At 37.1% G+C, this 27,799-nt stretch overlaps 5 protein-coding genes across 6 annotated transcripts; 4 read left to right on the forward strand and 1 right to left on the reverse strand.

The window, feature by feature from the left end:
- Positions 1-336: 336 nt before the first annotated feature.
- On the reverse strand, positions 337-3,927 carry LOC117241904 (dnaJ homolog subfamily B member 13-like). The gene is made up of 6 exons (XM_033508179.1): positions 3,291-3,927; positions 2,838-3,059; positions 2,134-2,278; positions 1,679-1,856; positions 1,189-1,360; positions 337-836 (listed from the first exon to the last, which is right to left on the reverse strand). The coding sequence occupies exons 1-6, from the start codon at positions 3,389-3,391 to the stop codon at positions 566-568; spliced, it is 1,089 nt and encodes a 362-aa protein (XP_033364070.1). The 5' UTR covers positions 3,392-3,927; the 3' UTR covers positions 337-565.
- LOC117242334 lies at positions 3,724-4,679 on the forward strand. The gene is made up of 2 exons (XM_033508900.1): positions 3,724-3,763; positions 4,025-4,679. The coding sequence occupies exons 1-2, from the start codon at positions 3,724-3,726 to the stop codon at positions 4,615-4,617; spliced, it is 633 nt and encodes a 210-aa protein (XP_033364791.1). The 3' UTR covers positions 4,618-4,679.
- A 5,380-nt stretch (positions 4,680-10,059) lies between these two features.
- Positions 10,060-15,020, forward strand: LOC117241887. The gene is made up of 6 exons (XM_033508138.1): positions 10,060-10,240; positions 11,087-11,634; positions 11,972-12,107; positions 12,184-12,362; positions 12,615-12,758; positions 12,976-15,020. Exons 1-6 carry the CDS (start codon positions 10,060-10,062, stop codon positions 13,438-13,440), a joined length of 1,653 nt encoding a protein of 550 aa, XP_033364029.1. The 3' UTR covers positions 13,441-15,020.
- A 3,070-nt stretch (positions 15,021-18,090) lies between these two features.
- On the forward strand, positions 18,091-19,173 carry LOC117241900. Its single transcript, XM_033508166.1, has 2 exons — positions 18,091-18,218; positions 18,714-19,173. The coding sequence occupies exons 1-2, from the start codon at positions 18,153-18,155 to the stop codon at positions 19,023-19,025; spliced, it is 378 nt and encodes a 125-aa protein (XP_033364057.1). The 5' UTR covers positions 18,091-18,152; the 3' UTR covers positions 19,026-19,173.
- Positions 19,174-22,962: 3,789 nt separating this feature from the next.
- LOC117241876 (T-box transcription factor T) lies at positions 22,963-27,772 on the forward strand. 2 transcript variants are annotated; one of them, XM_033508117.1, is made up of 6 exons: positions 22,963-23,429; positions 25,252-25,347; positions 25,590-25,833; positions 25,966-26,119; positions 26,238-26,435; positions 26,530-27,772. In XM_033508117.1, exons 1-6 carry the CDS (start codon positions 23,122-23,124, stop codon positions 27,351-27,353), a joined length of 1,824 nt encoding a protein of 607 aa, XP_033364008.1. In that variant the 5' UTR covers positions 22,963-23,121; the 3' UTR covers positions 27,354-27,772. The 2 variants fall into 2 exon arrangements, with proteins under 2 accessions (XP_033364008.1, XP_033364017.1); XM_033508126.1 differs by having other exon boundaries at positions 26,373-26,435.
- Positions 27,773-27,799: the final 27 nt, after the last annotated feature.

Below are 27,799 nucleotides of genomic sequence, written 5' to 3' on the forward strand. Positions count from 1 at the left end.
TCGCATGTTTTTTTAAATTCAATTATATGTTACTTTTCAGATTCTAAGACTCTTTAATTGATCTTTGAAGAGATGTGAAAGGTAATTAATAATTCGTTTCCAGAATTGAAATTTAAAATAAAATTATTAAGCTTATACGTATATTTTTCAAGTCAAAATTTATTTATTTATTTATATGTACAGAGAATTTTATTGAAATCAAAAAACCCTGATATGCCATTGTATAATGGATTAAATATTTGAAGCAAGTTTACAAGAAAAATTATATAAAGAAATTTTGATAAAAGAGTAAAAAGATGTGGGAAAACTAATTTTGTAAACAAAAACAAAGACTTTAAAGTTACACAATGTTTTGCATAATTATTGCGTAGATATCTATTCATAATAGGAAACGCATTCAAATGATATAGTAAATTTATTTCTAATAATGTAAATTGCATATACATCCAAAATCAAATTTCATTTGAGATTTCAATATTCCTAAAAAAATTAATACTTCAAATCGACGAGTTAAATTATTTGAATGAAAAGAATAGAGAAATTAAGTATTGTATATAACGTCTAATTATTTTGCCTCGTAATCGTCGGTATATCGACGTATAGGAACATCAAAATCTACGTTTCTACGCATTTTATTGGCCAATATAAGACGGTGAACGTATTCCGTATCTTTGATATCTGCGGACGTATCAAACGCTCGTTTAATGTAATTTTTATTTGATACCGGCAAATATACCGGATATTCAATATTAAACGATATGATTAGACTTCCTCTTTTCTTCGGACTTTCCGGCAGCGGCAATCCTTGGCCAGGTACGTGTTTCTTGTAATCTGGTCTAATAAGAAAAAAGAAATGTTATGTATTATTTTTATAACCCGTAGCTCGTTTGTTATGTTATATTTTTATAATCATCAAAATATTTATAAAACATGAAGCAATTAAAAAATAAAAAATGTGGAATAACGAATGATTAATCCTTAAATTTTAATTGTTTTCCAATTTCTATACAGTAATTGACGAATATTACTTGTAATTATTTTCATGATTTTTCTTTTCAAAATGAGTTTTAACAATTACATTTATTTGTAGGATCGATTCTGTGAAACGTAAAATAATTATTCAGTGAATGAAACAAAGAGGAGAAATAGAGAAAGACTGGATCAGGGGAGGAGACGGTAGACACGTACGTGATGACAGACGTTAGTGGTATTCGAAGGGTTCTGTCGTCGAGCGTGTTGACGGTGACCACTGTTCCGGTCAGTGCCTCTCGCAGAAAGATATCGACCGTCATGTGCAAGTCAGAGCCCTCTCTTCGGAAGGTCTCGTGAGGCCGGTCCTCCGTGATGAAGATTACATCCGCTACGCTGACGTGCTTTGGACTGAGTAAAGATATTATGCGAGCTACTACGATTAACCCATTTCTGTCCGATATGAAATGTACGATGCATTTTAAATGTATCCTTTGCGATATCCGAATCGACATAAGCTAAAAGGTTATAACGAACTTTCGTGAAGAAAGAAGAAATTAGCGATAATTCCATACAATTCGATTCTACTTCTGAGTATATTTCGAAAGGAAATGAAAATCTTCATTTAACCAGACAGAAATGTTCGAATTATATCTTGTTTATGAAATAAAAACAAAGTTATTTTTTCTTTTAATTATTATAAATTTACCAGGAATTTTTGTGGGTCCTTGATCACCTTCCTCTGGGAACACTATCCTCGTTCCCGTTGGAATGCCTGGTTTAATGGGTATCGTTAAAATTTTTTCCTTCGTCACTGTCTTAGTCTTATCGTCCCCTACCAATACTAATCTTTGTATCTTCATTTTCTTTATCCCTCCAAGAAAGACCTATTTATATAAATCAATGAATTTATAGATCTTTCAGAACTAAAGTGGCGGATCATTTAGTTTGATGAGTGTATTTGGCCAAATATATGTGTAAGCAAGAAAATTAATAAGAAAAGTGTTTAGCATAATAACGAATAGTAAACTATTAATGATGGATACAATGGATTTATGAAAATATGTAAGTAAAATAGAATACTGCGACGAGTCGCACGTTGTCTACTCGGCGATAAACATTGAGAGAAGAAAATTATAAATAAATAGAACGTCGATATGATACCTCCAGTAGGGTTAGGTACAAGGTTTTTATCAGAGGTTCTTCCTTGCGCTTTATACCCCGCCCCTCGGGAAATTCGAGCAGAGACGAAGACTGCGTTAGTACGTAGAGTAGATCAGCATAAGGACTTTCGGTACCGAAGAACTCCCTGCAGAGATACTCACGATGAGAAAGATGTGGATAGATCGGATCGTAAATATTCAAAGTTTTCAAGTGCTTGTTAAGTTTAACTGTACACAATTTTAAGTCGTTGGATAAAGTAAAGGATTATCATAATTGATAGCAACATTAAGTATAAGAAAATAGGGGAAACGTAGAGTACATGCAAGCAATATACAAAAAAGCATATGTCTTTGTTGTAATACTTACATTAATTCAATATAATATTTATGTAATGCAATTTTGATGCGTTATCACTAGAAATACCAACAGTTAAGACGAAGTTATTTTTTAGGTATTAAAAAATACCTAATAATAGAATATTTTTATATTTATTCATTCATTACTTTATTACAAAAGGAATTCCATGTTATGTAGTACATTTTTGGTATTATTAATCCATCTGGGACCATGGTCCCTAAATGAGGATTGGCACATTTATAAAATCGTAGAAACAGTCATTTTGACTGTTATGATAGTTCTAGTGTTATTTGTTATATATAGTGTATATAATGTTATAATAAAAAGTAATTATTTGATTAATGTACCTATAGGTTCTCATCGGTTCTCCGTGATAAGTATACGGTTGAATAAATCCTTCGGCTCCAGGCACGCCATTTTTAAGACCTTCCTCGCCGAATTGATCGTATATGGTTCTTTTAAGGGGATCTGAAAGCACATCGTATGCTTCGGCTACTAAGGCGAAAATAGTACATAAACATTCATCTTTCGCTCTTTTAGCGTTATATCGTAGCGCTAAGCGTCGAAATCTGAAAATAATAGTAAGATATTTATATTAGCCAATTACAAAATTAATTATGCATGTATTGAAATACAATTTTTACTTTCATACTAAAAAAAATAATTACGGAATAATTTAATTGATTAATATTTTTCAGCCAAAAGTTTGTTAATATTTTACAACACGGAAATATCAATGGATTAATTGACGAAGAAGACGGGGAAAAATATACATCATAAAGTAATAAGCTCTTACTCACGCAGCTTTGATCTCCAAATCGTCGCAGTCTTTTTTCAACGATAGTACGCCGTAGTAATCTATACCACGTTTATTACACGAACAAGCTTCATCGCATGACATGATATTCCTTATTTTTTATTTCTATCAATACTTTCAAAATTATCCCATTTAAAATTAAAACAAACACTTACACGACTATCTTCTGTTATGAATTCATGGCTGATGTCAAGTAAGAAGGCCGAAAAAATAGAAGGGAGAAAAACGTATCGTTTCGCAACGATTTTTCAAGTGTTTTCAACAACCAACGCGCCCCTCTCGACAACGGAGTACAATCTGCACTCGTGTGTTAGCTTTTGTAATTATTAAACGTCTCACGACCGACATTTATTGTTGAACACAGAACCATTATTTAATAACTATTCATTGGTACTCCATATGAAAGGAAAGGCACCATGGATGCTTCTGAATTGATTTTGAACCTCGTGCAGAAAGGTGAGATTCAAAATAAGGATTTCTTTTACGAATTTGATTCTCGTCATTGTTGCCACAATTTTTATTAACGTATAAAAATACAATTAGACATAATACTTATGTAATTTACTTTCAAATAGCCGCCATTACAACTTTTCACAATTTCTTTTTCTGTTTAATTCAACTTGATAAATGATTTCTAATTTTATAAATAAAAATTGTGCGAAAAATATCGATTTTATTAACAAATATCGAAATATTAACAAAACGAAATATTTCTAGCTGCGATTAAAACGGCAGTTAAGGAAAAGAATTTAAGCGACTGCGAACTTTTTTCCAATCGTGAGGATAGTTCATCTTCCGGTCAACATGTAATGAAGAAAAATTCCTTTTCCGGTGGTGTATCCGAAAAATCGTGCGGGGATTGTAAAAAGGAAAAACCTGACGAAGGGATGTTCAAGGTTTCCTTGACGACGAACGATGAAGATTTGGAGAACGATAAGGAGAACGTGTCAAGGAAGAAGATACGCGTGGAGGCGAGGCAGATTTGCAGCAATCGCGAAAATAGCGACGAGGAGAAAATCTTCGTGCTGCAGCAACTCGGTCGATCGCAGATACGTCCAGAAGGATTCCCGGCATTTCTATGCATCGACGGGAGGATTGCCAGTTCAAATGGAGTTAAACGAAAAATCCCACGACCAGCTAACGCTTTTATGCTGTTCGCCAACGAATGGCGTAAAAAGCTCGCTGCGGAGAATCCTCGGGAGTCTAATAAGGACATTAGCGTTAGGCTAGTTTCCCTACATCCAGTTTTACATTTGCATCTAGTAATGGAACAAGTTCTTTTGTATGAAACATTTTTTCTTCTTCATTAATACACTTGCTTATTTAAACATTTTAACATTTTTAATAATTTAAAAACACAAAGTATACTGTAAATTAGAACATTTTATATCGTGCAGATTAGGCATCCTTTGGAAGAACATGGCGAAAGACGTGAAGGAAAAATACTTTGCCCTGGCCCGGGAAGTGGACGCGGAGCATAAGAGGAAGTATCCCGGTACGCTTTATACCTATAGTCTCTTTTCAAACCAATATGACCTCGTTTTCGCGTTTGTAGCGGCTCGTCGAAGTTTATCGATACGACTGAATGTTCGTGCCCCGCGTTCGGTAGGTACATGATAGTTCCTTGTATCCTTACAAGCACGAAAAGAAAGGGTAACATCAAGGGTAAACTTATCTATGAAATGAGGTAGATGCATGCGCCATACAAAATCAGGTCTGATGATAAACTTGCTAAATATTTCTAAATCCTACAAAAAAAAAAAAGAAAAAACTAAATCTGTCCTAAATTTGCCAATCAATTTTTGACGTTCCACTTTTCTTAAAAGCTTCCTTTTTGCCATAAACCTTCAATTTATTTTTATTTTCAGCATCAACCGAGTTCCATATTTTTCCAAGCTTTCCTGGTAATTTTGGCTCGTCCAATATTTTCCGCGAAAAAAGATCGCGCTGGGTTTGCAAAGAGAGAAAATACGAAGCTGCGAATGTGTTAATGATCGACGTTAAGTATTTAAGGAGTTGGCACTGATTTTGCAGTGGGGGACCGCGTGCAGCTAGGCCGCGGAGGACATTTAGTCGCGTGAATGCTCAGTAACGCGAGATATGTGAGGAATAATCGCGCTTGTCGGTGGGTGTAGGTAGTAGGTAGGTAGGTAGAGCGCGGTCGTGTATCGGGCAGGTTCCTAGAGTCGCGTCGCAATCAATACCTCCGGTCTCTACTGTTCCCTCCCGCCCGTTCCCCGTCACTCACCCGAGAATATTTCTCCGCCTGCCACCCTGTGCCCTGTACCTCGACCCGCAAAACTCGTATCGCTCTGCTATCCCACCCACAAATCGACGAGCTATAATCGCATTTTAGCTCCCCCGCGATCGTTCGCTCTCCTCTCTGCTGGCTAATCACAGTATTCAGGACGAAAAAGTGCAAGAGCGCATATACGTTCGTTCATCATGAGGACGATAACTTGTAGGAAGAATAAAAATCGGACGAATTATTGCCTATGGCTTAAATATTTTGACAGAAACAGAATTTTGAAATATTCAGAGACAACTCATTTTCTTTTATCTATTTACATTAAAAACGTAGCTTTTTAAAATAGCAAAAGTTGCGCTTTTTTAAAGGTATATCGTTTCTTATAATTGTTTAGATTATGGATGATTTATATTGATATTCCCATACTTTGTAAAGTCCAAATTTGTACCCATTTATTTTAATTTTGGTAACATGGTATCGAAATCAATTGATTCAGTCTAACTATTGATCATTGATTACGCTGTTTCTACGATTCAGTGCATTGGTATCAGTTTAGTTGCACGAATTGAGTGACATTAGATCGGCTTCGTAGGTATCACAGGATACGAGAGCGTGCATATTCAACTATTGTAACTGTTTTAATTAATAATCCATAAATGCTGTAGATGAACCAATACACTGGGCGCAAATAGTAATTGCATATTAGACAGATCGATCGTTTGAACCGATACCCGTTTTACTCTTAACATAATCGCATTCTCTTTCCCATTGTCGTAAATCCACCGCAGAAATTAAAATTCAACGATTGAATGAGAACTCTTCTTGTGAATAAATGCAAGTTCCAATAGCGTTATATATATATATAAAAAAAAAATTAAAGTTTAAGCCTCTCCATAGCATGTGAGAAGAAATGCCTCAACATGTGAAGTGTAACGACTATACGTACAATTGAACAATTGAAAAATAAAATTTACAAACCACAAGAAAACGATCAAAGAAGAGTTTTAAATTATTCAATTGCATATTAAGGTATGAAAAATGTCTACCTTCAAACAAAAAATTTAATATGTATACATAATATTTTCTATTCTATCTATATTATCTTCCGTTTAATACTCCAATTCTATCTAAAAAATATTTCACAAACAAAGTTTTTATACTATAAAAATTGTAAAAGATCTCGATATTAAAAATTTCTACTCTTTTCAGAATCGAAATTTAACGTGGAAATCCCAGGCATCAGGACTGGTGACCAAATCAAAGAGAAAAGAGGATCAGGCGTTCTCAGTAAAGGTTCTGCTAACGATAGCCAGCTGCAGCTTGAAAACGCCGAAGGGGTGCAAAGAAGGCTAAATTCACCGCTAAACGGTAGTCGCGCAATCGACGGCGGGCCAACGCGTAGCGAACAAGCCGAGTGGTCAATTAAGATCACCGGAAAGTGTCGATATGTTCTGCGCGAGCGTCCGAGGACGCGGGCAAGCGGACTAGCGTGCATCTGCGCGACTGCATCGTACGCGTGACAAGGAAAAAGAGGGGTGACGCACGGTCGCTCCAAGGGAAGCCGTCAAAATGTCGAGGCTTGTGCATCCAGCGGGCATATCGAGCCAAAGACACGCGGGGGAGGAGTGTCCCCCCTCTCTCTCTTTCTCTCTTCTCTCTGTGTGTAGTGTGTAACGATCGTCGGTCATCGATCCGCCATAGCATCGACGCGATGCTCGGTTGCTCGAGAAAACGAGAGCCTCCCGTCGTTGTGAACATCACGCGAATTTTCCTTGAAAAGTACGCTTAGGATCGATCAAATGGTGTCTGTCTTATGTTTGATTATGGCTGGAATTTTACAATTAATGACCAGACAGCAGTTAACGATGAAAGTAGACTGAATTAAAATATATGCTTTTAACAGATTAACTCCATCGAGTCTAATCATTATTTTTTAAATCGTATATTCTAATACTAAAATTGGAAATTTTAGAAAGCGAAATTGATCAATTTAGTTTTTCAGCGGTTAATATAAAATAAGTTAGGATAGTTATGATCTAAGAGGAGGATAGGACGTGAATAAGAATTCTGAGATTTAGGAAGAGATTATTGCGGCAGAATTTGTAGGGTGACTTCGTAAAGCTTCTCCCAAAACTGTTTGGTATATAACTCCCAAAGAGTACAATAAGTGCTCGTATAGCGCGATAAAAAAATTACCGCAGACCCCGTATAACAAGGAGGAAGAATTGCTGCAGTTCTCGTAACGGGGTAGATAAATTTCAAAATGCAGCAAAATGCAGGGATCTCCACTTGTGCACGAATTCTCCGGTGGTTAAGTATTTTATAATAAAAAATTCCACACTCCATAAAAAGATACTCTATTTTCCATTTCTAATAACTTTTTAAATTCCAGCTTATGAATTGTAAATATGTCGTCAGCATTTTTCGAACGAAGGAAGAAGAACCAAACAAAATCTGCATTTTAAAGATACCATATCCATTTAACAAATAGTGCATCCGTGGAATTACGTTTCAATCTAAAAAAAAAAAAAAAAAAAAAAAAAGAAGAAGAGAAAGGAAAAAGAGGCGATATGGACCAGCATACAGCAGCCGGAGCAAACGATCCATTTAAAAGGCGAGTTCAAACTCTGGGTAATCGATGATAGTCGCCGAGTGGAGGGATGGTAGCAAGAATAACACGACACCTCGATCAACTGTTCTTTCCTGAACAAAAACACGTTCAATTTCAAGTGAGACGGATCCTCTGACGAACGATTAACGAGAGGAAGCTTGTGCGAATCGATAGGCGGCGAAAAGGGGGTTTCTTGGGATATTTTGCGCACACCGCAGAGACGTTGGAGGCCGGAACTCTTTTCGTTCACCTCGTGGTTCGAACGCTCCTCGCCTCTCCGGGGTAGGGAAAAAGCCACCCTCTTGTTAGACCGAGCCCTCCCCTCTATCCCTCTGGAGCTCCGTCGGATTCGTCGATGACGAAACGCACACGTAAATTCGTGGACGTGCACGGTGCTGCCGCTCGCAAAATCAGTGCGACCCAAGTGCACCGCGAGGCAGGAACGCGGGTCTCCCGTGCGCGGCCTGTCGTTCCCGCTTGCGGCACGCGCGCCTCTTCCACAGGAGCATCAGTCAGATAGCGAGAGACACTCGCGTAAATAGGTCGTTGGATACCGCCGTTGATTCGACAGTAAATAGCCAAGCGAAATTAACGGATAGTGGTCGACGTCTCGAGAGAAGTGACAATGGAAAACGTCAATCGAAAATAAAAGAAGCATATAGTCGATACGAACGTGTAATAGATGCTGACAACTGACTAGAGTGACTAACGTTTAGATTTAGTCGAGGTGACTAAACAAACGTCGTGAAAGAGGAAATGATTGGAATGGAAAAACGATCAGTGCGTTAAACATCGCAGTTTTGCATTGGAGATTAGATGTACGTTGTTGTTTTCTCTTTTTCTGGTGAATCAATCAGTGATGTTGAGTAAATAAAATGTGGATGGATGGAAGAGACTGATTTGTTTAAATGGAAATGAATCTTACATACGACTGTCATCAGGATTGATTAAACGAAGAAAAAATAAATAAATAAATAAAAATTATGAAAAACAGAAGGAGAAGTTGAAACATAGTATGATGGAAGAAATAAAATTGCAGAATATAGATACAGACTTTCCCGTTCAACAGAACTAACTTGATTTCGAAAATAACTTTGGATTGAATTGTCTACGATAAGCACGGAAATAAACCACTGATATCGATTGTCGACAGAGAAACGTGAATTGGAGATGCGTGGCGGTCGAACGAACTAGAAGAGAAAAACGGGCGTGCGGGAGGTGTTGAAAGAAGAGAAAAAGCTTTGAGCATCGATCTTGCGGCTGATGCAGCTACTATGACGCGGGTTGTCCGATACATTCAACTGTATCCAGTGTGGAATCGACGGGTCGCGTGGCCCACGAGACGGGATCTACGGGGCTATAGTTAGTAAGCTAGGCCAGTCTTCGCGAATTGGATCAGTGGCTACGGTCGGTGTAAACGATGACGGCGAGGAGGACGAGGACAACGTCGGCGGGTACGACAATGACGCCACGCGCGACGAGACTAAAAACGCTGGGTCTTCCCGACGGAATGCAGGAGGCCGATCGAACGCCTCCCGATGTACCCTCTTTTTACGTGGTCTTCCCACGTAAACTCTATTCGGTGACGTGTATCATGAAAGAATAAAATTCAAGAAAGATCCAACGAAATTACAAGAAAGGGGAAAAAAGAAGAAAAAAAGGGGCCAATTTTCCGATTCTTCCAAATAATAAAGAAAAAGGAAACAAACAAAAGAAAATAGAAAAGAGACTAAATTCGAAACTCGGTTCGAAGCTTCCGTGGAAAATGTAAATTCGCCTCTGGTTATGTGTTCAAGGCTTACTTGGTAGGATTTAATGTGCAATCGTGGCTGATAAGCTTCGGGAAGTAAAGTCGTTCATTGCGGCGCGATAAGGACCACATTGGTCGCAAAGATGGACTGCTGCAACTACGTCGAGGCTTACGCGGCAGGGAGCCACTTTTATCAACAACAACATTACTTTTGCTATGATAACGCGAACACCGATTACGGTGGCTATGAACCGCCGCCGATTTCCAGCGCGATCGAAACTACTGCGCGATACAACGGGACTGTACCGCCTGCGTATCCGACAGGTAGATGTTTTAGAAATTTTCAACAAGCACGGCCAATTTTATTCTTCGTTTAAAACATTCGTTATATCTCTTTAGACTTGACAATTGTTTTAACACTTATCATATTTCTTTAGAGCTGTGGATTATTTCAAGTGGCTCTTGTATGTATAGATTGTCTTTTGGAGAAGAATTATGTCAGTATGAATGCGTCATTAAAATTGTAATAGTACTGATAGAAATTGATAAGATTAAATTCAATTTAGGTGTATCGTGTTTTAAATTTGAAGTTGAGAATGTTAGAAAATACAGTAATAATAAGATCTAGCGCGCCTGCGTGGAAACTACGACAATAAGTATTATGGAAACATTGCTTTATATGCTACTGTCTTCAAATATCTTATATTTCTACATAGTTAAAAGTATTTTATATTCTTTTATAGCAAAGTAACTGAAAATATGATGGTATCAATGTCAAAGGAGTAGTATTTTTATAACACAAAGTTCTATAGTAGTGAATTATTGAAAATTCCAACAGTAGTAATTTAAATAAAAATGAAGAACCTGCATTTATTCAGGGAGAGGTTAAATCTTGTATGATTTGCATTTCTTATCTAGTTCTTCGGGTGGCAAGGATATACAGAGTGACTCAAAAGTATTCATTCATTATCATTACTATTTCATCATTTCACATGGGATATTGTATATATCTATACTCGATACTTTTCATATAATTTCATATTTATACTTACAAAAAATAACTGCCCATGTGAATTAAAATTTATATATAATAAAATTTATTTATGTGAAATAAAATAAAATTATAATTTCTGTAATAAATAAAATTGAATACATTCACCTGTTTGACAGATTACGTGTATAATCCGAAGGAGGCGAGGCTGCGGAAGGCGATGCGCGAACAGAGTCGCGAGCTATCCAGGCGATCGATCTTGCAGAGCGCGATCGCTCGAGCGGGCGTGATCGCTGGTCCAGTCACATCCGGCGGTTTCCTAGATCATCAGCATCGTTTTGGTTGCGTGTCCACAGTCAACTTGCCTATGAATTCATCCGTGGAATCGGATCGAGCCACGGAACCGTGGTTCCAGTCGACGTCTCGTCCAAAGCCGATCCATTCGCCCCGAATGACCGATTGGTACGGCAACGTGACTGATCCTATCGAAAGACTGCAAGTAATGGGTGCGATGCATCAGCGTGGCCTCGATAAATGCAAAGACGTGATGAGGAATCAGGCTGCGGCCAGCGTAACCAATACCGTGGCCGCTGAATGCGGTGCTACATTTTCAAATAACGGATATCCGGTTGATTTCACCGATGTTAGTCGGGAAAGGGACTTACGCCGCCAAGAGAATATGGAGTACAGCGAATTTCCTGATAGTCAAAAGTGGCATCCTTATCAGGTGAGGATTGTTTCCGGAATCATCTGGAAAGAAAGTTATGTAATTTTAAAGTTTGTCAGGAGTTAGAAGTTTTTAATATTTGGTAGCTTCGCAGAATTTTAATTGATAAAATACATTAATGTTATTTGTCTTCTCGCAGAAATCTGTGAAGTATAAAATGATTTTAGAATTCTTCTACCTCTTAAAAGCTATTTTTTATATCTAAAATCAAAATATATTGATATACTTCTTTTGTTTCTTCTCTCGTAGAAATCTAGAAAAAATCTTCTACATAGATTTCTCAATCCTTCTTTTTAAATGATATATTTTCTTCAAGAGTTTCTACAAATCATTGCAGAATGGCGAAGGTGCTCATCAACATCCCAGAACTTCTCATCCTTCTCAGATGAGCAACATTCTTCACCCAAACATTCAGAGTCCAGGTTCACACGGACACGAACCATGGGGTCAATTTTGTCATGGCGTGCTGCCACGTAAGTAAAGATAAAATCCAATAGAACGGTTAGAAAACTGCCGGAGAATGTATTATTTTCTAACGTAATTTTATAGACACTCCGCCTATGCCTCGAAACGTTGGAGTCCGTGGGCCGCGACACACTCTGCTGTTACAGGATCGTATGCCCCCTAGACACTGTGAGTTTTCCGAGGAAGCACCGCGAATGATGTATCATCCAACTAAGCTCGATATCGAGAACGTACGAGCATCGTACACGCCCTCTGAGCACCAGGTTTCTCCTTTTTCTAATTTATATGTACAATATAATACGAGCTGCTCGGAAAACAAACTTTAACTAGAGACCAAAGCTAAAAATTTTACATTATACTACTGTAAATTAAAGAACGTAAAGAAATTTGTTTTGTCTCATTGACACACAGAAATGCAGTAATTTCTAGATTTTTACAGAGGACTGTTTCATTCTGTTATACACAGGAATTTTCATCTAAACCTAATACGTAATAACAATAGAAATATTTTCTAGATGCCGAGATTACTTGAAACCTCAGTAAATTCTATCGTGGATTCTGCGTCCACAATAAGGATTCGTCGTGAGGATGATGGCCCCAGGTGGGAGCCAAGCACTATGAATAACAGAATGTCTATGGATAATCTAGTTCCAACAACGGTATAACATTCATTCCACTAAATTAATATTAACCCCTCAGTCTTTATAAGTGAGCCTCTCAAAAGTCAAACTGATTAATTCTATTGTCTGTCAATATTTTAACTTTATTAAGTCGATATTCAAGAAACAAATTACTACTCACTTCCACGAGCGAGAGACCATTGAGAGGCTCAAATACTATATAATTCAATAATTACTAAATATTTTGAACCATCAGGAATCTAGTATATCACGCGATAAAGAACACGAATCTCGTCGATCAGCTGAAAGATTCGAGCCAAAGAAGAAGAGCGTCAGTAAGCAACCGTTGCCTGGTTTTCACCAAGCATTCGGTTCGACGGAGATTGGCAGGTTCTCCAGATCGGAGTTTTTCGTGAACATGGTGGGCGAGAGCGGCGGAAACATGGAAGTCGCCGACACGGAAAGTATTACCGTAAGTACGGATCGTATGTCAGAGGTAAACGGATCGACAGTGACCACTGCGACGCACGGTACGTCGGTAATTACTACGACCGCGACGACGACCGTTAGGTCTTTCGACGGCGATGAAAGCGAGGAGGCGAGTTTCGACGAGTCGAACAACGACCTCGTCGCTCCGACGTCGATGGGTATGTATTGCAGCCAACCAAGTATTCCTCGTTGGCATAGACCTCACATAGGCGCTATAGGTAGCGAAATTTAAAGCAAATCATCAATTCTTTCGCGGGCTAACGTGTTTCCCAATTGAAAGTCTGATGGAAGGGAACTATGTAATTCTAATCATTTTCAAAAGTGCGAGTATGCCACTGGAGCATTTTCTCTCGCAATTTTCTTTCTGGATACAGTGGTTTATGAAAGAATTTTGAACTGTTGCGTCCAAAAGAACGAAGGAAGAGCGACTGAACAAATCTCTACATTATGTGATGTATACGTAGATATTTGCAAAACTTGATCAAACGTATTTTCAACCTTGTGTGTATGATTCAATTATGAATGGAGTTGCTCTTTGCCATGGAATTTTTTTACGAGTCTACGAATGCTGCGTTTATTTATAGATTCTAATTAGCCCCCGAAAGGAATTAGCAATTCATCAAGGACGCGAATTGCGTCCAGTTGTCTGTAGGATTAAATTATTCCCTCCGATGTTCAAGTTACCCGATAATATTCTGTACGTGGAGAGAGAATCGTCTGTTATTCGTAATTGATAACTCTCAGCTAACTTGTTCGAATCGATTTCGCGAGTAAGACAAATTTCTCCAATTTGTACAAACATTACGCGTTAGACTTTGACTCGCCGGGGAATATAAATGGCGTACGAAACATCCCGGCAAACTGCACACACGTTTGTCGAGATTGTGCCTTTAAGAGATCTGTGGAGCTATTAAAGGTCTTCAAAATTTTTGATCGAATCAAAAATATAAAATCAAAAGCAGCACGATATTCGCGGGTCTCGTACGTCAACTATTAAGTTGAGCAACTTACATCGATGTATTATATTGAAAGGCTAGAAATTTTGGCGAAAGAGATATCTCATATCATCTTTAAAAACAAACGACCTTTTTCTTCGACGCGAAAAGTATTTCAAAAATACTAAATATTGTTTAAAGTATTTTTTTTAATAGCAAATTTATTCTGATAACACAAAGACGTTGTAAAATATAAAGAATTTTGTGGGTTGCTCAAACTTGGTAAAGAAATATAATCAAAATGTGTCGATGGAAGTATTTAATCGGCACCTTCCATCAAGTTGTTAGATATCGCCGATGATACACTGAGATTAGTGTACCGACGATGAATTATATGATTATATTAAATATATATTTAAAAAAGTAAATATATATATATATACATGTATATATACATGTATATACATGTATATATATATATATTGTACTTATATGTATAATGGAGGAACGAAAACGCGCGACGAAAAGGTATTTAAGTTATTTAGTAGAATATTTAGACGACACGTATTGCTGCGCGGAGAAACGTATGAATAAAAGTGAACATTAATATCGCGAACGTAGGAAGTCGAAAAACCGACGAAATACACACCGTTCCGCTCCTGAAAAATATGTTTTTCCTGAGGGGGATGCACGGTATTTTTGCATTTGGAACTCCTTTTATTTCTTCACTGCAAAATAATATGAAATATTTCAAAAATACAAGAAGACAAATATCGCAACTTCAGTATGTTAATGCATTAAAAGATAAGGAAAAAGGTTGGATTGTATAAGAGAAGTTTGTAAGTTAAGACTGTAGACAGTAAGACTGTAGTTATAATGTAAACTCAAAAATATGGCATGTAATTTATTGAAACTTTTTTATATATCCATTTTAACGTACGTTTAATATTCGATTTATTATAGTAACTTTGGGACCTTTGGAAAATATACCTAGAAAGAAAAAATGTTTTTAGAATCTGCGCATTAACGTTCTGACAAGTGCGATATTGTATGGAAAAATGCAAAGTTCACCTTATTAATTATGTTCTTCTTATATGTGACATTCATACTTTTGCTATTCAATTTCTATTTCATTAGAACTTATGTTTCATTAAATTTAAAAATTGTTCTCATGTAAGAAACGATCTTCGATATTGTCTTGAGTGAGAATGAAATATTTTTTATTATTTCTATTTTTCTTATTTCTATTTTCTTTTTAATCGAGTTCTGAGTCCCGTGCAGGCACCTATGACTCGTGTTGATTGATCTATCGGTACATCGACTTAACATAATTCGTGCCAGCTACCCTGTACCTATAATGGGACCAAATTAAAAGAGAAGCTTTTATTTCGCGTTCACCGTCGCGCTTACGTCCCGCGTATTTTATCGTGTATGAAAACCTTCCCCCGTTCCGTTCGATCGATTGCCTCGAACAAGAGGCAAAAATTTGTATTGAAACGTGAAATGTTCTTTAACACGTTCGATGTTATTTCAAGCAAATGGTTATTAACGATCTACTTAAAAATTGCACTGAATTGCGTTCAATTATATTTCAGTCTTTTATCTTCAATTGTACCGAAATCAATGATAGAAATTAGAATTTTTAATGTAATGAAGATAACTTTAAATGTAGAAATGTTTAATTTTTTCTTTGCCTCGAATTCTGTAAATTCTTTTCTAATGCTATTTTAAATTGATTTGCGTACTAAGATGATTCATTTACCATGACATGGAGCGTGTTAATTGAAAATCCACGTGAAAGTAAACGAATTCACGAGGAACGTGTTGTGCTGTTTAGCAAGATGAATTAGTGTTCCATCGATCAAATACATTGTTTAAATATCGTGTGATCATCGTTTATAATGAATATCGTTCGAGCGTAATAGAAATACTTAACGATGGTAATTCAACATTCGACTTTTTTGTTCTTGGACGTATAGGAACGTTCAAGAAGCATGGAATGATGTAAATGCTGTGATTTGTTTTAAAATTAAACGAGCGTAGTTTATAGTGGTACACAGTGGGGGAACGCTGAATATCGTCGCGACGTGAGGAAAGGCGAGTTGTGATAAAAAGAGAAAAAAATTCTGTAAGAAATTTTGACGATACACGTAATTGTCTGTCTAGTACGATCGATCATCGGGGCCCTCTTGCACAATGAAACTAATGTTATTAGCGGAATTTTACAAGTTATCGGTGTGGATAAATTCTTTAACACAGTAGCAACAAGATTTGTGTTAAAACGAGTAAAGTGTCAATTTTGCAAATTGTAAGCCAATCAATTGCCCTACTTGATGTAATGCTACAAAAGTATGCAACAAAAGTTTTTAATCTTTACAACCTATCACTTGTAAGTTCGCTAATGTTATTAATTAGATTATCGTGCATGAGAGCTCAGTTGTTTTAACTTTTGGATTATTAGTAAGAGCACAAACCACTCCAACGAGGTCCAATCTTTCGAAACGTTTTGTCATTAAAGAAATTTAGGGATAGTCGAAGAAAAATCCTTTCGCTGTGCGGTGTATACTTCCATAATTTATTTCACATTTTAACTCTTCAAATTTTATTAACATAAGATATTTATATTTATTAGTATAAATATGACTACGAAGAAATGCAGCGATAGTAGGGGGAGGGGAGGAGGAAATCTTTCACTATATTATTATACGTCTGTATAATGAACTTCAAGTTCGAACAGCGATAAAAGATGGACCTAATACAGCAGGAAATTGCCAGCATCTCGTGGATGGAACAAAAGTTAAGACAACCGAGGAAGTTTCTTGGATTCTATCACGCCAACCTCGTCGTCTCCAAAACGTGAATCCTATGACGAAATTTTAGCGATGCGTTAATTACTTGGAAATTTTAATAATTTTGTTACTTTATTGACTTGTCTTGTTGGCGATGCAGACTGTAACATAGAATTATGACTTACACGTCTTACGATTAAGGACGAATAAACCATAATCCACGTTTCATTATTGGCAACGATATTAAACGTAGAGGTAGAACTGGTAAAAAAGAAGGAGAGGAAGAGGAAAACAAAAAAAAAATGTTCAGTCAGTGATAGAAGAACAAAAAGAAAGGAAAGAACAACGTGAAAATGATTGCGACTAACAGGAAAACGTAACCCGTATTATAACTCGTAAACGACTTTCTGTCTAATTATTAGCTAATTATTATCATTCTAACCGGTAGGAAACCGTACTAAGGGATTGAAATGTACAGAAAAACGATTATGAACCACCGTACATCTCTTAAATCCTACAAGTGCCAAGTTGGTGAGAAAAGTCCTTACAAAGGCTCGTGTTATTAAGTATCAAATTCGAACGCAAAAAGGAAAGAAGTATATTTCGCGAACATTTAACTCTATCAGTTTTCATGTAATTAGATTAGAGTTCAATTCAGGTTCTTGTATTATCAGATTGATGAACGTCGGTGGCTCGTTGGTATTCACGATGTGAGATATAAAATTCGAGATACATTTCATTTAACATTGATTCGAAATGAAATTTATTAAAGAATAGAACTGATAGAGTTAACGCAGACAGAATGGAACTTAATGATGACGAACATGCTTTTATTCGCGTACAATTATGTACATGGAACTATAACAATACCGGTATTATTGAGCTTAAATTCACTTTTAATTCGAACACGTTACCAGCTTAAGGAACGAAGTTCTTTAATGAGATTCGACAGAAAAATAATGAAAATGTTTAAATGAAGATCGAGCGTAAGCAGTGTAACGAAAATAAATGGACGTCTATACGACAGTATAGAAGTAAAAAAAAGGCAAAAAAAGAAAATTATGAAATTATGAAGTCTGTTTTATTTTCCTCAGTTACTCCCGAAGACTTACCTCTCCACTCCTGTTGCCTTTCCTTTTTCATCGAGATCCTGTGGGATCCTGGGTACCTCGGCTGCTATTCATAGAATCACGGAAAGCAGAGAAATTTTGTCGCGAATCATGCAGGAGGAATGCTGCTGGTTCGCCACTCAATCCAGATGTTCCAGGATTTCGGATGACGTCGTGGTAAGTATGATTCGATGAGCTGAAACTTGAATCGACAAAATAAAATAAGTCAGATTTGCGAAATAAAAGTTCTCTTTAATGCGAAAAATATTTTGCAGACAAATGAGACACGTAGAAGATAAATTGGTCAACTTCATTCAAAGTAATCGTTCAATCTTTGCATAATTAAACTAATCACATACATACATTCTGGAACTAATACAGAGAATCTTTTGAGATGTAATAGTTGATCATTGGCTTCTTAGTGACTCAAATATCAGATATATATAGTATTTATACAAAATGAAATTAATAGACAAATATCAAACATTTATATAAAATGTTAATTTAGTGGACTCATTAATTTTGTCACGCACTTTGGTCTTTACCTATAAAACTTGCTAACAAGATGCTTATAAAGAGAGACCTAAGTCTTCCTAATTTAGTATAATCAATACAATTTTAGTACAAATTAAAAATGTTACTACAAAAAAATCATTTCACCTAAAACCATAGAATTGCACGGCTTTTCTGGATTGCTCTCATCACGCAAGAAATAAAGAGTGGTACTGTCAAAACAAAACGATGACCCATCCGTCGGAAGTGCTACGTCAACGAGAGAATTACGACTCTTTTGTCAACGAAAGAGGTGATGGAGGCTACGTAATAATCGGCACATCTGCCGATGGAAATCGAAACAACAGCAGTAGTACGGAGGACGATGAATATGCTAACGAAACTCGTAAGCAAATGACTTTGAAGCTGGAGAACACTGGTACTCCGAAACGTTCGAGCTTTACTTCCGAGAAGGACGATGGAAACGTTTGACAAGATTACTTCAGAGGTCATAACGTTTTATAAAGAAATATCAATCTTTATTGGTAAGAGTGACATTTCTCGAAAAATATAGAATTTTTGGAAAATACAGGAAGACAGTGAACAAGTGGTTAGAAGGATACTGTTTAGTTCCTGGCTATTAAGGAATTATAAAATCGTTTCTTTTAATACGTTCTACTCTTAAATAACTTTCAGTATATTAATAATTTGGAAATATTAAAAACAATACGTGTACCATGTTCTCTTGTACATTCGTCTTAAGTTGGCAAAAATATATTGTTCGTAAATTGAAAGAGCGTCATAGAGTATCATTCTTCGATTGTACTATGGAAGCGTAATTAATTAATCTTTGCAGGAAATATAATATGAAGCTTTCGCAAACAAATCCAGTCAGATCCACATTTTGTCAATTCTCTAATTTCATTAAGTATATAAGTACAGCATTAATGTTCAATTCTGAAGAAAAAAATGTCAAAATAAACTTAAGAAATAGTTTTCGCAACATTGTCACCTTTTCTAGGCTTCAATTTATGAAGTTGATCAATGTGGCTTCTGAACAGCTCGTATAATGAATTACTATACCGTTGTGAATAAATTCTTTTACAAATAGTTAATTTAATACTCGACAATCGTACGTGTGCATATTACTTATCTTAAAATAAAAAATAATTACTTTTCTCTTAGATATCTTCGTCCCTTGACTAAAACTAGCGAGATGGTTTAAACGTGTAAGTTGTTTGATAAGAAACGAGTGGATGAATTTGTAATAGTCGGTGTATTAAAATTCGTATAAGTAGAAGAGATAGTGTGCGTCAGTTGTAATCGTCGCTCGCTCAATACTCTTATGCCGATCGCAGAAAGGATAACAATTCGCCTGTCCTAGGGAGCACGTTCATACATTTATATCGATGGACGTTACCACAAAAAATTAAAAGTTACAGTTCCTATGACTAGACTTTGTAAAACAATCGTTAGGATTCAAAGGCACTGTAATATGGGTCTCTCCCAGATTCGAATTTACCGTTGACTTTTTCTACGCTCATGTGCCGCTACACTAGGATTAAGATTAATTCCACTATGTATTTTAGAATGAATTCATCCTCGAATTTTATTCGTCAAACGAAAGAAAAGGAAAAGCGTTGTTTGAAGCTGTCGGTGGCCGGTAAAAGGAATTGATCGCTTCCGTTTGCGTGTAAGAATTCGGTAGAATGCAATTTGTAAATAAAGGAACAAAGACCCATCCGTGGATGGTTTATCACGGTGATCGTAATCGTGGATGTTTGTTGTAGATGAGCCAGGAGAAGGCGGCATTCTTCAAAAGCGATGGACGAACATCGTGGACCTCCCAATCCGTCAGGTGAGCTACCTAACCGGCAGGTAGTGACGGACAGGATATCCATATCGTAAACGAGTCGTACAGACGTTGAACATCTTGTAAAATTTTCGAGATAAAGCGTCTCTTTTTTTTTTATTGCCACCATTGATGCATCTGAAACCCGGAATTGCAACTGTGAGATGTAGTATCGGTAACTTTTCTGTTGTTTAATTAGACATAAGGCGTAATAAAGCTATAAAACGATTATAAATAGGAATTAGTAACGCAGAAATGCGTCATACTGGACGTTTTAGCAAATACTTAATTATTTACAAATTTTTTAGTCTTTCCAGACTTTTACGTTTGAAAATAATTCTTGGGATCCTGGACTGAAAATGGAAGATTTCTTCTTTAATTTTTGGTATGATTATTTTACCCATAGTAATTGGTCTTGTGCGCTCTAATTTCAAGGAATATCGAAATTATTCGCCGCTTCTTTAGCGCGTGTAAATATCAATTTTACAAACCGAAGAAAGATTTCTTCTTTAATTTTTGGTATAAGAATCATCTTCATTTCTGACCAAGGATCCACTGGAATTATTCATAAATTTTCTTATTTATGCACTCAAATTGTTCAATTATTATTCAAGTTTCTCAGTAGTTGAAATAATTTATCATTCTAGGTAGGAAAATGGAATATTTCTTTGAACTTTGGTACAGAAATCATCTATCTTACGTGTTCCAATAATCCAAAGATCTTCGATAATTTTAGAAATATTAAAAATGTTCAAAATGGCAAAACTGCAAATGGAATATCCGTTCCTCGCCTCTGTTTGAAAGTCGGCGTCACATGGCATCGATTTTGCTAATAACCGAAGTGCACAGGCAACCGTTGAACAAATTAAGGATCGACGATGGCTAGATGGTGTTCGTTTAACAGAGATAACTTCTCCGTTACGTATTTGGTGGCTTCGCTGCGCCGATATCGCGACTTTTCCCTCCACAAAATTACTAGGACAAATATCAGTCAGGGCTGAATGGTTACTTTACCAGCCAAAACCGCGCACGATAGCAAACAAGAAACGGTCCTGCTCAAATATCTACTCGCGATACATAGGCCAGTCGGACGTAACTTGCTGTTGATTTTTGTCATTTGACTCGAAATGGTCAGTCAGACTGTCTGTCCGTCGAAATGGTTAACTGTTTCGCCTTGCAGCTACGTTCCTCTGACATTTTCCAGAAACGAATAATTCTCAACAAAAACAGCTGCGCTTATTAGTAGATAAGCCCCATTTAAAAAGACAAGAAAATATTTAAAAGTAATATTTCTTTTGTAAAATGGAAATGAACAAGCTGACATGTACTACACTGATGATTCAACGAATGGTAACTACATTTTGTTTAACAACCTTCCAATTATTCTAAAACATAATTACCATTATGTAGCTTATCTTATTTCTTCTTTTCTTCAAACAAATTGTCGACGATGTTGTTCAGATAAGTGTCGCCGAACGTCACAATCTCGAGTAACACATTGATATTGTAACACGTTGGAAACCCGGAAGACAAATACCACGATGTTCTTCAAATCCGATTATCATCTTCGGACTCCTGGTCGATGATTCTTGATTGATCTATTTAATCGGCGCTTATTTTTCCGGCTGCACTTGGATCATAGAATTTCAAGAAAATATCGGCAGACACCTCGTGAAACCCGTGAACCATCGCACGATGAACGAGCAAACAAATCTTACGATGAAGAAAGAGAGACCGATGCGTGGATCGCAAGCTCCAGGTGATCGGAACGCGCGTACCAGCGAAGACGACTGTCGACGACTGTCGCGTGGGCGGACTGGCAAGCCTCGTGCTTTCGAGAGGATCGACCAACCGTTGTGGAATCGTAAAATGGTCCCGTGCATGGATTGGCTGAGGAAACGTAGGAAAGGCGGCAACCAATGTCCTCTATCTTCGAAAAGAATCTAACCGCCAGTGAAATCGCTCTGACGAAGCATGGATCCTGGTGGCCAATCGACGATTTCGCCTTGGAGGTATCGAGGGTCCGCCATGCTGCCCCGGAGCTTTCCTAATTTAGAGTTTAATTAGCACCCAAGGAACAGGAGAACCGTGCACAGGCATCGATTGGACGGTTACCATCGTGGCAACAGAGAGGAAAAAGACGTGGAACAGAGACGATGATATGTCAGCAGTCAGTGTTCGGCTCGTCTTCGCCGACTAGTGTGAAATATCGCGCCCAAGTGTTACGAGCACGGCCACGCGGCCGCGGGACCGAATAGTCTCGTCGAGAAATAGATTTTCCATCCTTGTTCACAACCTTCTTTCGACGCTTTGTCTCTTCTTCCGCCCTCGACTTCTATTCTTCTTCTTCTTTCATCCTTGACGATCGTTAATTCGGAAAATCGAACTGGATTATATAGTTTCAAGGAAAGAACAGTTTCGCTTGTATTCTATTACCACTGATCTTCCGTTTTCGTCTTTCATCTTGTGTCTTCGTCAAATCTGGCAATAGTGACTTGATTGATTTAGAAAGTAGTGTTTGATAATAATAAACGTTTAAACATATATACATACATATATATATATATGTATCGGATCGAAGAATAACTGACATTGTACGTTTTGTCTTTTGAAAACTGAATTGTGAAGTAAAAAAGGAAAAAGCTCGAGAGAAGTGTTTTTGGTGAACCTCTCCCGAGTCGCAGCTCGGGTCACAGAGGTCGAGGAACGAGCTCTGGGCGTCAAAGAAACGGGAAGATGCAGCCAGCACCGGCTACACCTGGTTCTCCAACACGGTCATCCTGTTGTGAACGAGATCGCGAGAGGGAAGTGCACGAAGATCGTGGAAGGGAACGGAACAGCGCTGGAAGACAAAGTCGGACGACCGCCGAGGAGGACCACGAAGAGAGAAGCAACGAGAGGACGGTGATTTCGGGACAGAACCTTGGTACCATGACTGTCAGCGGAAATCAGGGATTGCCTCTTTCTTTGTCTCTCGAGGACAGAGATTTGTGGACCAAGTTCCAGTGTTTGACCAATGAAATGATTGTTACGAAAAATGGAAGGTGAGTGGATGGTCTGTGAAACTTCTAGGAATCCTATTAAGATATTCATGTATAAAATTAGTAGAAGTAAACTTAGTAAACTTAGCGAAGGAAGTAGTGATTTCACCGCGAACGTTTCTCTTCTCTTGCAACGGAGATTATTGTTTGATGCCGTGGTTTTTTCAAATTCTGTTTTGTAATGAAATTATGGCAACTGTCAACTGGAAAAAAACATTGATGCATTAAGTATAAACGATTTGCTGATGAGTCACTTGCACGTTTAAAATAGCATATCATAGGTTTCGCATTTGAGGAGCTCGAAGGATCCGCTGGCTGAAAGATCCGAAGCAAAGATGGCTCTCCGTCGTGCGTAAAAATGTATTAATTAGAGTGTCGGTGCGAACAAGCTGGAAGGTAAAAATAATAGTTCATATACACCGGGGTAAAAGGAGAGAAAAAAAAATGCCGCTTGTGGAATGGAAAAAAGGATCATTGCAAGATGCTACGAAGATGTAGATGATTCACGCGAATGAATATTCTATGTTTGCCTCGAGAACAGGATAACAGTCTTCCCTTTCAATTCAACAAACTGCTCTTAGTCTCTTTCGCGAATGCAAATTGATAAGGAAAACTTGATCGATAACAAATATTTTTTCCCGATTCTTTACACATCTTCGTTTTTTTCTTTTTCGTCGATTCTAAGATTCGATTAAGATCAATTGGAAGACTGAGAATCATAATGGTGTAAATCAGTTCATTACCATTTTTTACGAAATAATATCCCGCGTTGGTTGTTGTAAAAAGTTAGTTAGATCTTTTCAAGTCATGAAAATGTATCGCGACTGAGAATAAAGCGAAGTAAAACTTGATCGATTCTGAAACTGGACTTTGAAGAGTTGAAATACGTGACTAGATCGAAATTCTTAAAATGTTGATCTCGATTTGATTTTCACCTTTGCCACCAATTCTAAGAATTAATAAATCTGGATAACTAGAATATTTAGTTTTCTGAGACGCCGTAAAATCGAAGTTAGAACTAGGAGATTATACAAATATTATCGATAATCAAATATATGTGTCATATAATTAAACCGCAAAATATTATGCAAATTCATATCTTTACGAACAAATAAAAAAAAAACAATACCTAAATAGAAATTTATTTCATCTTGGAAGCGTTATAACGAGCAATTTACTATGAATACCTTGTAGATTTTTACATATTATATCCATTTGGTATTTAAACTTTAAACACTTTTGCATTTAAATATTTCCCATAAATGCATAAGAATCCACGGTTTAATCACGATACGCAACATTCTTCCTACCAAAAAAAAAAAAAAAGAAAAAAATATTCGAATCGCACAAGTGAAAAATGAGGTGAGCACAAATTTGAGTAGAGGAAGTAGCTTCGATGCTTTTTCGGTCGGTAGATCAAAAGATATTCGCCACGACGTGTCCTGGCCGGCTACTTTTATGATTCGTATATTATTAAAAACGCTTACAGTTTGTCGACCGCGTTTTTCGTGCGCGGGCATCAGTGTTCCCAGGTACACCAGCAGAAATGGGAGAATGTTTTACGTAGGATTGTGGCCATCGTAAAATTTTATTGCCGGCGGCTCGATTCTTCTGCTGTCCGCCGCCTTCAGTGTTACTTTCATTAGTGTTTATAAAATTTCTGCTTTTCTTTTAGATGTCTTCTTCCGTTATCGCTTTACAAAACGTCTTATGGTAGCTAGTACCATTAAGAATTAAATTTAGTTAAAGATAAAGGGAACACGCAGCTAATAAAAATCCTTCATGGAACTATGATCTTTATCCGCGTCTTCGATTTTACTTTCAGACGCATGTTTCCTGTAGTTAAAGTGGTTGCAAGGGGGTTGGAGCCGAAAGCTATGTACACTCTTCTTCTCGAATTCGTTCAAGTGGATCCACACAGGTAACAAAGTGCAGAATCGAACTCTGTTGTGTCCTTTTCCTTTGGATCATTTTAGACTCAATCATGCTTTTGTGTCGTTAATAAATTTCTCAAGTTTGAGGAAAGAATCGTTGTTAATATGCATAATTTCTAGTTTCAAGCGTACGCTGAAATATTTCTTAAAATATTAAAAATCTTATTACTTGTTTCTCGCCTCTTGAATTGCTTGTATTGTTTAAAAATGTTCAAAATTCTACTGATAGATGGAAATATGTTAACGGAGAATGGGTCCCAGGCGGAAAAGCGGAAGTCGCCCCACCAAATCCGATTTACATCCATCCTGAGAGTCCAAATTTTGGATCTCATTGGATGAAAGAAGCGGTATCGTTCGCTAAAGTGAAGCTGACAAACAAATCCAATGGAAACGGTCAAATTATGCTAAACTCCCTACACAAATATGAACCTCGAGTTCATCTAGTTCGTGTAGACGCGGTGGAGGAAAGAACGGTACTAATATTCCATACATTTCTTCAGTTTGTAATATATTATAATACTAATTATAAAAATGATATGTAAAGAAAATTTGGAATTATGATGGACTGTCATTTGGAGATATTTTAATATGGAAATGATATTTAGGTGTTGACTTACCGTTATCCTGAGACGCAATTCATAGCGGTGACAGCTTACCAGAACGAAGAAGTCACAAATTTGAAAATTAAATACAATCCTTTCGCGAAAGCGTTCCTCGATGCTAAAGAAAGACCTGCCGATCCGCAAACCTATCCGCAATGTAAGTTAGTTGATTATGAATTATTAATATTATCTAAAATTTTAATTAAATACATGATAATTGATAAAGTATTATAATTGATGAAATATTTAAGAGAGTATCGAATTATGAATTACAGACACCGGCGCTTGGTTTTTGCCACAACCTACTATGGGATACGAATATAACACAGCCACGGCCATTGCGGCCGCACAAAATCAAGCGTCAGTGACGGTCAATAACCATCTCCCTAATTCTTGTACCGTTTCTACAGCTGCCCATAGGAATACCTGCAGATCGGCGCCTTACGCTCTTAGACATAAATACATTCAAGATGGTGAGTTCTTAACTCAGTTATTAATTTTATATTTTTTTTATTTTTAGAAGAAGTATGTAATACTCATATTATTGGAAATTAATAATCATTACAGAACAACGCACAGATCCATACGGCTCAGTACAACTGTTGCATTCCACAGCGTATGTAGCAGCACCAGGTTGGTCACCACGCAGTCCAGAATCCCTGCAGAACCTAAATCCAGCTTGCCTACCGCCCACGCAGGAATGGCCCACGTCTCCTTCACCGTCACCAACCTCATCCTCTCACGCGGTATTCAGTAGAGGCGTTGTTGGAACTGCGTCTCCAACCACCGCTACAGGATGTACTCTATATGTACCATCAAACTTATCTTCTGTCCCTCAAGAGCATAGTCATTGCACCGATACTTCAGCTTGGATTCATCCTACAACTTTGTCAGAGCAACAACAGCAGCAACAACAATCTTACTTGAACTTAAACTTACATTTACATCACCAGATGTCATCTTATACATCAGTTCCTCACACAGGGTTACATCATTCTCTACACCCAAATGGAACAGATGCTGTTCCTTCTGTCGACGAGTATGTTCACGAATATCATGCCTCTCCAGTTCAATCTACGACGCCTGATCGTCACTCACAGCATCACCATTCTCAAATGTTACACATGCAACCAATTCAACAAACTGGAACAGTATCACCTGTTAGTGTCGAATATGATACTCCTTCTAAGGAACATCATATATCTGTTAGTTATTCTGAACAAAACACGGATACGTTGAATGATGTACAGGCAGATGAAAACAGGAGATATTTGACAACGGTGATCGATAGACATCACCGGCAAGATTCGGATATTGCGAATAACGAACATCAAGCTGCAGCGTGGACTCCACTGACACCACCGCCTGCACCACAAACTACAGCAATTTGATTTCTGTATGTGATACAAATAATTTTATTTAAGATATGGAGTTGCTACTTGATAATTTCTATACTTGTTTTAATAGTTAGGTGACTAAGTATGAACAAGTCGTATTAAATCACAGTATCCTGTTGTATGCAATACGAATGAGATATATATGATTGAAATTATTGATAGGTATATAGAAATTAGATACAAAGAGAAACATCGAAATAAATATTGCGAACACACAAATAAAAATATCGGAATAACCAGACTAATTAATCTGATAGATTGTCAAATTAGTTACTTACTTACATACTTTGTAATTATCTAATCAAATTTAATGTCAATTTCTGAAAAATGAATCCGTCCTAAAATCGTGTCTTGATGTTTTTAGATAATATGTATTAAAGATAACATAATCGTTATAATAAAATACAGTAAACGTATATATACCATTTTACATACCTTCC

The sequence above is a fragment of the Bombus vosnesenskii genome, unplaced genomic scaffold (genome assembly GCF_011952255.1).
Source record: "Bombus vosnesenskii isolate JDL3184/JDL3185 unplaced genomic scaffold, Bvos_JDL3184-5_v1.1 scf7180000013265, whole genome shotgun sequence".
NCBI lineage: Eukaryota > Metazoa > Arthropoda > Insecta > Hymenoptera > Apidae > Bombus > Bombus vosnesenskii.

Excerpts from the sequence above, each read along its gene's own strand:
- LOC117241904 (XM_033508179.1), bottom strand. The coding sequence starts at position 3,391 with ATGTCATGCGATGAAGCTTGTTCGTGTAATAAACGTGGTATAGATTAC. Across the intron at positions 3,060-3,290 it reads GATTTGGAGATCAAAGCTGC|ATTTCGACGCTTAGCGCTAC; the intron begins GTGAGTAAGAGC and ends TATTATTTTCAG. Across the intron at positions 1,361-1,678 it reads AGGACCCACAAAAATTCCTG|CGGATGTAATCTTCATCACG; the intron begins GTAAATTTATAA and ends ACGTCAGCGTAG.
- LOC117242334 (XM_033508900.1), top strand. The coding sequence starts at position 3,724 with ATGGATGCTTCTGAATTGATTTTGAACCTCGTGCAGAAAG. Across the intron at positions 3,764-4,024 it reads TTTGAACCTCGTGCAGAAAG|CTGCGATTAAAACGGCAGTT; the intron begins GTGAGATTCAAA and ends AAATATTTCTAG.
- LOC117241887 (XM_033508138.1), top strand. The coding sequence starts at position 10,060 with ATGGACTGCTGCAACTACGTCGAGGCTTACGCGGCAGGGAGCCACTTT. Across the intron at positions 10,241-11,086 it reads ACCGCCTGCGTATCCGACAG|ATTACGTGTATAATCCGAAG; the intron begins GTAGATGTTTTA and ends CCTGTTTGACAG. Across the intron at positions 12,363-12,614 it reads ACACGCCCTCTGAGCACCAG|ATGCCGAGATTACTTGAAAC; the intron begins GTTTCTCCTTTT and ends AATATTTTCTAG.
- LOC117241900 (XM_033508166.1), top strand. The coding sequence starts at position 18,153 with ATGCAGGAGGAATGCTGCTGGTTCGCCACTCAATCCAGATGTTCCAGG. Across the intron at positions 18,219-18,713 it reads GGATTTCGGATGACGTCGTG|AATTGCACGGCTTTTCTGGA; the intron begins GTAAGTATGATT and ends CTAAAACCATAG.
- LOC117241876 (XM_033508117.1), top strand. The coding sequence starts at position 23,122 with ATGCAGCCAGCACCGGCTACACCTGGTTCTCCAACACGGTCATCCTGT. Across the intron at positions 26,120-26,237 it reads TCCGCAAACCTATCCGCAAT|ACACCGGCGCTTGGTTTTTG; the intron begins GTAAGTTAGTTG and ends TATGAATTACAG. Across the intron at positions 26,436-26,529 it reads ACATAAATACATTCAAGATG|AACAACGCACAGATCCATAC; the intron begins GTGAGTTCTTAA and ends TAATCATTACAG.